Genomic DNA, 10,248 nt, shown 5'->3' on the forward strand with positions numbered 1-10,248 from the left:
TCCCCGTGGGAAACCATCTCCATGTCATTATTTAAGGAGAGAGGGAAAAATGAGAGTACGAATGGGCACAACCACTGACCCTCAAGCCTTGCGTTGAAGAATACTAATGTAGAAGGACTAAGGTTGAGATGGACACTAAAGAATGACACTGGGTGGGGACAGGAACAGTGATGAATTTTGTCACCGTGTCATTCTCTACCTGATAGCTGTCCTAGAGACTTCATATACACCTGGCTCTTAACTCAAATAAGTGATTTCACCTATAGCAGAGTAATCAGAATTTGCCGAGTATTTTTAATTTTTTTTTTTTTTTTTAATTTTTGGTGGAATTCAGTATGTCACATATATAGAATGGAAAGATCAATAGCGGTACAGAATGGAAATTATAAAAATTTTATTAAAATATGGGAGCCATTAACATCTTTTTGTCATGATTAGATGCCATTTTTCTATTAATTATACACCATTTAGTATTGGGTGGGGGGAGGGTTTCAAGTATATGATCTTATGATGAATAATGGGCTTTGAGGGAAGGTGGGGAGAGGGTTACATTTCTACTTATAGATTATAATGATAAGATGTTCAAGTGCTTAGATTAATTGTGTTTATTATGAATTTTTGTACACTTGATGAAAGTTTAAAAATGAATAAAGAATTAAAAAAAAAAAAATAATTTGCCGAGTAGCAATTTTGTTCAGAACTTCCCAACGAGCAGAATAACTTCAAAACTTTTTTTTTTTTGCACTCAGATTCCATAGACCTTGATCACCAGCCTACTGGAGAGGAGAAAGAGGAGGGTTGTAAAGGGTTTGCTGTGCCTGGAATCTGATGCCTTCTCTGTAGCCCTAGGACTCTGCCATCCTGCCCATGGCATCATCTTTGATAGCCACAGAGTGTGAGCGGGGACAGACATCAGCTGCACCTCTCCAGAGCAATATTCAACCTTTCTGGACAGACTCCCTTGTTGCTGCTTTGAGGCTGTGGTCCTGCCTCTGCCTCACAACTGCCTTGAATAGTGTCTGCTGTATAAAACGTCTACTGAACTGAGGTGGAGGCAGCTTTGAGTCTGGCAGTGGGAGTATTTCTCTCCTCGCCCTTCCTGGTGCTGGCATGCTGTCTCCAGACACCTTTATGTATATTTCTGGTAGACTGTGCTGTCAGGAGCTACTGACACAAGTAATGGAATGGCAGGTGGCTTTTCAGATAGTTGTTTTCTTAAATATGTTGAGATTGTGAATCACTACTGACAAATTTATAATGGTCTCCCTAAAAGGGAATGTATCTTTGCCATGAATGCTGCAGAAAACTAATGGGTGTTTTGTAAACAAACCAAAAATTTACAGCTATAAGGGGAAAATCATCTAACAAATGAGCAGCTAATTCAGAAATAACTGTTGCCTTTTCATTTTTATTTATTTGTTTCTATCATTGTCTCAATCTACTGTTTTTATTTTCTTTTAATGTTGACGAAATGGTCTTGGAAGAAAACAAACAAAAAAACCCCCAACACTTTTGGTCTCTGCATCTCCTTGGCTTCCCCTTTTGGTATTCCTACACCTATGCTGCCATCTGCTGGAGGCCTTGAGAATTTTCTTACTGGGAGCTGGGGCATTAAAAGCAAGCTGGACTTTTATGTGCAAAGCAGTATTCTTTTTTTTTTTTTTTGGGGGGGGACACACAGGCTACAGCACTACCCCTCATCTCAATTATAAACATGACTCCATTAAAAAAAATATATATATGAACTGCTTGTTCCCTCATTTCCTCCTAGAAGCAGCCATGTTCAGGTCTTAAAACTTAAGTTGACCTTAAGAGAGGGAGCTCTGCAACTTATGCAGATTTCCCTAAGAAAGTAAGGTTTATTAATCATTCTGAGGTGGTTAGGCAGCATGGTTATTACTCTCCTTGCTGGTCTATACCTTGAAACGGGGGTAGGGGTTGGATTGGGGGGGGGCTGTGGTAGTCAAACTGGGTAACAAAAGAATTATTTCTGTACTGGACAACCAAGATTGTTAATGGAGTAAATATTTGTTATTGATCTAAATCATAGCAAAATGTAACAAAATGCATTTTTAAAATAGTTTTATTAGCAAGGGGGTGAGATGAAAAAAATGATCATTAGCAATGACTTTCTGTTCTGGTGTGCACAATTTCCATTACTCTTCATTTTTGATTGGTTCCTTCTTCCCTTTGGTGTGGATCATCTGACAGTCCTCAGTAAACCCCCGGTCAAGCTACATCTAAAACTTCAGATAAGGGGACAGATTTTGAGGAAAGGAGGGGGGAAGAGGAGGACATTATCCTCTGGATACCCTTGCCAGTATTGCAAAAGTATGCCTTAAGTAATAACACTCTATCCAATGGTCTATTTCTCTATGAAAGTAGAAGAAAACTACTAAAAATGGGATTTAAAAAAAAAAAAAAATCCCAGCATTACTAATGACCCTGGTAGCCCTGAAAGCTTGTAATAAAGTATCCACGACAATTTGGCAATCGATATGGAGAGAGGAAAAAGTCTCTCACCAAATAACCAGCTACAAAGAGATTATATCGTGCAATGTGGAAATACAACTCAAACTTAAATGTCCATAGGGAACAGCCCTTGGTACTGGGGAACTGAAAATTCTATAAGATCCCCCGGGCAGGCAGCTCATATGGGAGCAAGCCCTGTTATCTAAAATGAGTCCGCCCGTACATCATAATGTTTAAGCCTCTTTAATGATAATTATAAGTGAAAAATCACCATCCCAAAACTAGTAAAACCACAAATGCACGCTATCCTCTCCTCGGGCAGGAGGAAAAAGTCTTCAGTTTGCTATATCGGTATATGTAATTTCACAGAATCAGCACAATGGAAAATATACCCAAAATATTAAAAAAAATATATATCAACTTATCTGCGTTGAAAACTGACATCTTGGTCTTTAAGGATTTCTTTACTGTATACTTTAAAGCCTGAGCTGTCCATTGCCTGCTTCCTTCAAAACTGGAAAAAGTAATGTGCTTTCCTATAAAACCTTGTAGGCAGCCATGTTGGCAAAAAGCCACAGATTGATTGATTGATTGCTTCTAATTGGTTCATGTTGGCTGTGCTATTACTTAATATTTTTTAATGTAAAGTCATTTTTGAAAGGTCTTTTGCACAGGGCTACATTCAGGGGAGACAGTTTTAGAAGCTTACTAGTAATGCCTTACTACTCAAGTCTGTATAGGGATAACATTGCACATTCTACATGATTTTGGTATGAGACAGAGATGGCTTTATAGTTGAGAGTTGGGGGGATTTGCTTTCTGGTGTCATGACTTGGTTGTCTTCTAACCCACGGCTATGCTGCCCTAATGTGGCAAAAGAAAGACGACTTACTTGCTTTTGCCATTGCAGGGTAATATGTCGAGAGAGGGGGATGCTGTAGGAATGGTGACCTCAAAACAGCAATAATAATAGCACCCTTTATGCATTCCAAAAGTGTAGGCACTTAGCAATAAGTTATATATATATATATATTTTTTATAGCTCTGCAATCATTAGCTTTTAGTAGTGTTTTACCCACGAGTAATATTTCATTGGGTGGCCTAGGTAAGTGCTCTTTAAACCCCATCCATTATACAAATCACTTATGAAGTACAGTGGACATTGCCCCCACTCCCACTCTAGACTCCAAATCAGGAGAGGGAGAGCCCTAGCCTTTTCGCATCAGCTCCCCATGGTCATTCCTGCAAGGCAAGGACTGACAACCCATGCCTTCAAGTTGGTGGTTACATCATATTTCCACTGTCCCCCGCCCCTACCCCTTTGATCAGGGGTCCATTCCCTCGAAGTCTCTTTGGTTTGTGTCCTGTGCCCCCATGTATCTCATTCACCAATTCAAATGTGAATAGCTTGTTTTATTTCTCTTTCAATACCATGCAGACAACAGGTAGCCATTTTGTTTTTCTCTATTTGTACAGAAAGCAACTTCTTCTTAGGTTGATCATGCTTAAAAAAAAATTGTACTGTATAAAATGTCTAGATTTAAAAGAAAATCATTGTATTGTATATCTGTCTTCCTATCTACAAATTTTAATTATTAAATAAAAGTATTTTAGAGATTTTTTTTTAAAGAAAACCCCTATTGTTGTGTAGTTTTTTCTGACTTGTATTTTGTCTCTGAGGGTCCCATTGTACAGAGCCATGGTGAGACCTCATCTGGAATACTGTGTGCAATTCTGGAGGCCACATTACCGTAAGGATGTGCTCAGAATTGAATCGGTTCAGCGGATGGCCACCAGGATGGTCTCGGGGCTAAAGGGTCTCCCGTACGAAGAAAGACTGAGCAAATTGCAGCTCTACACTCTCGAAGAGCGTAGGGAGAGGGGAGACATGATTGAGACATTTAAATACATCACAGGACGGGTCGAGGTGGCAGATGATGTCTTTCTTCTCAAGGGACCCTCGACCACAAGAGGACATCCGCTCAAACTCAGGGGAGGGAAGTTTCGTGGAGACGCCAGGAAGTACTTCTTCACGGAGAGAGTGATTGAGCATTGGAACAAGCTTCCAGTGCAGGTGGTCGAGGCACGCAGCATCCCAGACTTCAAGAACAAATGGGATACCTATGTGGGATCCCTACGAGGGTCATGCCAAGGGATAGGGTCACTAGGGTATGGACTTGAATGATAAGGGTAAGTAGAGTGACAGTATAATTACAATTATACTTTAGGGGGTCAGTAGACAAGAGGGTGGGCAAATGGAGTGGGCAGACTTGATGGGCTGTAGCCCTTATCTGCTGTCATCTTTCTATGTTTTCTATGTTTCTATGTCCCTTACTTGTCCTGCTTATGACAGATGGTAAGGATCTGCAATTCGTAGGACCAGAAAATGACATCAGAAGCTCAGCTGGCACAAGCAGCAGGGATGAGAATCCACTGCTAGTGAAAGCTAGAAGGAGGGAGAATGTATTTGAGTTCCCCCATCGGGGGGGGAGGGGGTGGATGTCGAGCATCCCTACCCCGGCTGCAAGCTGTCTCTCTCTCCATCTCTAACCCAAATCCTCAGTCCCAATTAAGCACCTCGCTCTCACTCTCACCTTCAGAATAGAGTTGCATGGGGATAGAAATTTCACCCATCCCTGCCAATACACCTAACCTTCAGCAGTAGTTATGTCATTTAATTATGTTACTGAAGTATCTGCCACTGACCTGTAAGGGTTCAATTAACTTTCCATGAAGAATAATGTTGCATTTCTTTAAGCCATAGGCAGTGGAACACTTTTTTGTTTTTTTTTGGGGGGGGGGCAAAAACCCCACCCCAGACCTGCCCCAAATCTACCCAACCCCGCCCCAGGTCCCACCTCCATAATAATAGTACTAAGTGTAAATGCAATTTTTCATATACACACAATATAATCTTATTAACAATACACAATGCACATTCTTTTTCCCTCTCTACCACTGCACTGTGCAACATCTCCCTCTCAGTCCACCATCTCTCTTATTCCCTCCCTTGCTGCAAAGGGAGTTGGGAAAAAGAGAGAGAGGGATCCAGGGTGCATCTTTCCCATCCCCTCTAGTGCCACATCCAACATTTCTCTCTCTTATTCCCCAGACTGTGTGCAGCATCTTTCACCTATGCCCAACATTCCTCCGTCTATCAACCCTCTCCAGCTCCATGCCACATCTCTTCCTCCATTCCCTCCACCAAAATGTCCAACATTCCTCCCTCTTGCATCCCTTTCATCTGTCCCACTGTTCTCTCTCCAGCACCACATCCAACAATTCTCCCTCATCTATCTCTACCTCACTCCATCACTATACCCAACAATTCTTCTCTCTTCCTTTCCCTCATACCCATGCTCACCAATTCTCCCTTTCTATTCCCTCCCCGACCTCAGAATCTCTTTCCCCGTCCTTCCATCTTATGTCCCAAATTAGGGCTCCCCCTCCCTCCTTCCTTCCAGCCCTTATCCCAAGTCTGTGCCCCCTTTCTCCCTCCTTCCTTCCTTTGCCCCCAGTTCATGCTCCCTTCCTTTCTTCCGTGTCTCAATGCGCCCCTCTCCCTCCCACCTGTGACCCAATGTGCCTCTCTCCCTTCCTCACATATCTCCCTCCTGCCTTGATTTGCGTCTAACATCTCCCTTCCCTCACTCCCTCTCCCAAGTCCTATATGCTCCCTCTCTCCCCTGAATCTGAAATGTCACTCCGGTGGTTAGAAGCGCCTTTCTACCGGCCAGCGTGCCTGCTGGTCGACTCTCTTGGCTGTGTCCCCTCGCCGACTTCTATTCCTTCCCACCACGTGTATACCTTTTAATTTCTTATAAAAGTGCAGCGCTGTCCGGACGTTGGCTCCGGCGTCTTCCCTCTACTGCAGCCCGCCCTCTCTGACAACTTCTGTTTTCACTAGGGTGGGCCGCAGTGGAGGGAAGACACCAGGGCAGATGTCATGACGGTGCTGCACAATTAAAGGTATACACGCAGTGGGAAGGAGTAGATGTTGGCGAGGGACCACGGCTGCGAATGCCAACCAGCAGGTATGCTGGCCGGTAGCAAGATGCCATTTTTTCCCCTGCAGGATAGCTGTCAGGCCCTGTTATATTACTGGCAATTTTGGGGAAGCCCATGGCCCCTGTGCTCCCCCCTTCCGACGCCTATGCTTTAAGCTACACTTTTAATTTGGTGTTCAACTGCTTTTTCATGCAAGTAAAGCAAATCATATATAAAAGGAAAGAAGTCGTTGCATAGTACAATTGCTTAAGGAGGATACATCTACCAGAATAGAAACATAGAAAGTGACGGCAGAAAAGGGCCAAGGCCCATCGAGTCTGCCCACTCCATTGACCCACCCCCCTAGTTAATTGCTCTCTGATGACCTTTTCCCTCGAAGAGATCCGACATGAGCATCCCAAATGATCTTAAAAATTTGCACGCTGCTGGCCTCAACCACCTGTACTGGGAGCCTATTCCAGCTGTCCACCACTCTTTCAGTGAAGAAGTACTTCCTGGTGTTGCCATGAAACTTCCCGCCCTTTATTTTCAGCGGGTGTCCTCTTGTGGCTGAGGGTCCCCTAAGAAGGAAAACATTATCTTCTACCTTGATGCGACCAGTGACATACTTAAACGTCTCAATCATGTCCCTTCTCTCTCTACGTTCCTCGAGAGAGTAAAGCCGCAATTCGTTCAGCCTTTCTTCGTATGATAGATCTTTGAGCCCCGAGACCATCTTGGTGGCCATTTGCTGTACCTACTCGATTCTCAGCACATCTTTGCGGTAATGTGGCCTCCAGAATTGCACGCAGTACTCCAGATGAGGTCTCGCCAAGGTTCTGTACAAAGGCATTAGGATGTCGGACTTCCGACTAACAAAACTTCTCCGGATACAACCCAGCATTTGCCTAGCCTTAGATGAAGCCTTCTCCACTTGTTTGGCCGTTTTCATGTCATCGCTGATGATCACCCCCAAATCCCGTTCTGCGGCAGACCTTGCTAAGGTTTTTCCATTCAATGTGTACGTTCTGCATGGATTATTGTTGCCAAGGTGCATGACCTTGCATTTGTTAGCGTTCAAGTTTCAAGTTTATTAATTCTTTTGATTAATCGCTTAATCATAGTTCTAAGCGATGAACAATTTAAAATACATTCAAAGGGGAACAATACAAGACAATACAATAGGTTAAAAATTAACTCATCAAATTCATAAACATAAGGTAAAAAAGGGACAGTGAAATACAATTTAATATAGGAAAGTAGAACAAAAAAGGAAAGGTACATAAGGGAACAAAAAATAAAAGCATATTAATAGAATAAAATCAATGACCTGGGTATTAAGAAATTAAATATCAAAGGCATCTTTAAAAAGAAAAGTTTTAAAATTACTTTTGAATTTTCCTAGGTCCTGCTCCCTTCGTAAATAAATTGGAAGAGCGTTCCAGGTCTGTGGCGCGGTCACTGAAAAAATAAATTGGCGTCTTGTATTTATAATCTTAAGTGAAGGGATAGTTAATAAGTTTTGTTCATTTGATCTTAAAGTTCTGACAGGATTATTTGGTATTAGGCACTTATATATGAATGCTGGTGTTTTATTGAGAAGGGATTTGAAGGTAAGCAAACAGAGTTTATATGTTATCCTATGGATAACTGGAAGCCAATGTGCATCTTTTAAAAGGGGTGTAACATGATCAAACTTTCGAGAATTGGTAATAAGTTTGATGGAAACATTCTGAATTATCTGAAGGCGTTTAATTTCATTTAATGATATTACCTTAAAGAGTGCGTTACAGTAGTCTATTTTAGAGATTACCAAAGAGTGAATTAGAATATTTAATGACGTTGGACATAAGAATTTGGAGATTGAACGAATTTTACGTAATCTATAGAATGTTGTTTTAACGATATTGCTGATGTGATTGTGGAAATTTAATTTGTTATCGAAAATCACCCCTAAAATTTTTATATTATTGACTGATTGTAGGGGGGTGTTTTTTATAGAAATTGAAGCGGGAAGAACGGAACTGTCTTTCCATGGAAATAACATAATATTTGTTGAAGCTAAGCTGCCAGGTCGAGGACCACTGTTCCAACAAAAGCAGGTCTTGCATCATGCTGTCGGACAGATTGCCGTTACTCACAATATTACATAGTTTGGCATCATCAGCGAATAATGTTATTTTACCTTGAAGTCCTTGAGTCATGTCTCTTACAAATATGTTGAACAGGATCGGGCCCAAGACTGAGCCCTGCGGCACCCCACTGGCTACCTCCGATGTTTTAGAGATGGTACCATTAACAACCACAAGAAAACTAACCCAGGAAACCAAAGAAATAGCAGCTATGGTAAACAAAATATGTTGGACCCTGCCATCAGGCTGGAATTAATGTGAGCAGAAACAATAACTAGCACTAACCGAGGCTAGTATTTTACTGTTGCTATTCTTTATACTCGTATTCAGTGGTCCCATTCATTTAAATTGCTACACTATACAGTGTGTTCTTGTTGTTCATGCATTCCTTCCTAATGTGTAATTTCGTTATCTGTGGCTGCATCTATTGTAGGATTACCAGATTTTACTCCTGTAAAATCTGGACCCATAGCCTCGCCCTGCTCCCTTCAACCTGTTCTTGTCCTTGGGACTGCGTCGAAAGGATATCTTCGCATGCATACAGATGCAATTCAATGACTTCACATGCATGCATGGCTGTAATGTGATGACATCACAAGCATGCACAGATGCAATGTGACATCACTGCATTGCATCTGCGCATGCGCAGATGCCCTCCTGATGCAGTGCTGAGGTGGAAGCTTTTCAAAACCCAGATGAACATGTCCGGGTAAATCTGGAAGCCTGGTACCTCTACTCTATTGTAACCAATATTCCCCATTTGTGCCACTTTGTTCATGTATTTGCGGATCTGCTATAAAACCTCCCCAGCTGGTGTTTCCTTTCTGCTATGGCCCCCAAGTGGCCAGATAGTGAATTACAACCATTTCCAGTGCTGTCCCATGCAGGAATCTTAACCATATTTTCTCAATAGGATTTACTTTCCCTGCTTTTGATGCGCAACATATACTGCTGGAATCTAAGCTCTATTTTTCCATAGGCTCAACATTTTGTTATTTGAGATTTTGCAGTTTGGGAGCTGTACTGTGAAAAATGAGAGTTGGGACTGCATGTGGATAAAGTTGTGTGATTGCCCATTTACTTTAAAAGTATGGAAACAGATTTTAATAAATAAAAACAAAGAATAAAGAGAGACCTTTTTTATTGGACTAACTTAATCCATACAAATGGTAACTATCACCATTCCTGCAGAGAAGGGAGACCCTTTATTTAGTCAGTATAAGCTACAGGTACTATTTTAACATAGTAACATGGTAGATGAGGCAGATAAAGACTGAAATGGTCCATCCAGTCTGCCCAACCTGATTCAATTTAAATTTTTTAATTTTTTCTTTTTAGCTTTACCCAGTACTGTGCTTGGGTTCCAACTGCTGAAATCTCTGTTAAGACTTACTCCAGCCCATCTACACCCTCCCAGCCATTGAAGCCCTCCCCTGCCCATCCTCCACCAAACGGCCATACAGACACAGACCGTGCAAGTCTGTGGCCCTCAGTATGTTTATCATAATCACAAAAGTAAAATAAAACAGTTTCTTGATCATATGTCTCTTTAGCTATAAATTACAATATTATTATTAAGACTTAGCCAAAAGGAAAGAGTTTTAACCTCATGCAAAATTGTCATTTCTTTAATAAGACACTAACTATTTTTTCTGAG

At 41.6% G+C, this 10,248-nt stretch overlaps 1 protein-coding gene across 7 annotated transcripts in view; it reads left to right on the top strand.

Annotated features, from left to right (window-relative positions):
• PHACTR4 (phosphatase and actin regulator 4) overlaps positions 1-2,480 on the top strand; it is a 117,020-nt gene extending 114,540 nt beyond the window's left edge. For all 7 annotated transcript variants that reach the window (XM_033954879.1, XM_033954877.1, XM_033954878.1 and 4 more), the window contains one exon: positions 750-2,480. In XM_033954879.1, coding sequence (XP_033810770.1) covers positions 750-765 — 16 coding nt within the window. In that variant the 3' untranslated portion in view covers positions 766-2,480. The remainder of the gene's footprint in view (positions 1-749) is intronic.
• The last annotated feature ends 7,768 nt before the right edge of the window (positions 2,481-10,248 follow it).

This window comes from Geotrypetes seraphini, chromosome 8 (assembly GCF_902459505.1).
Source record: "Geotrypetes seraphini chromosome 8, aGeoSer1.1, whole genome shotgun sequence".
Classification (NCBI taxonomy): domain Eukaryota; kingdom Metazoa; phylum Chordata; class Amphibia; order Gymnophiona; family Dermophiidae; genus Geotrypetes; species Geotrypetes seraphini.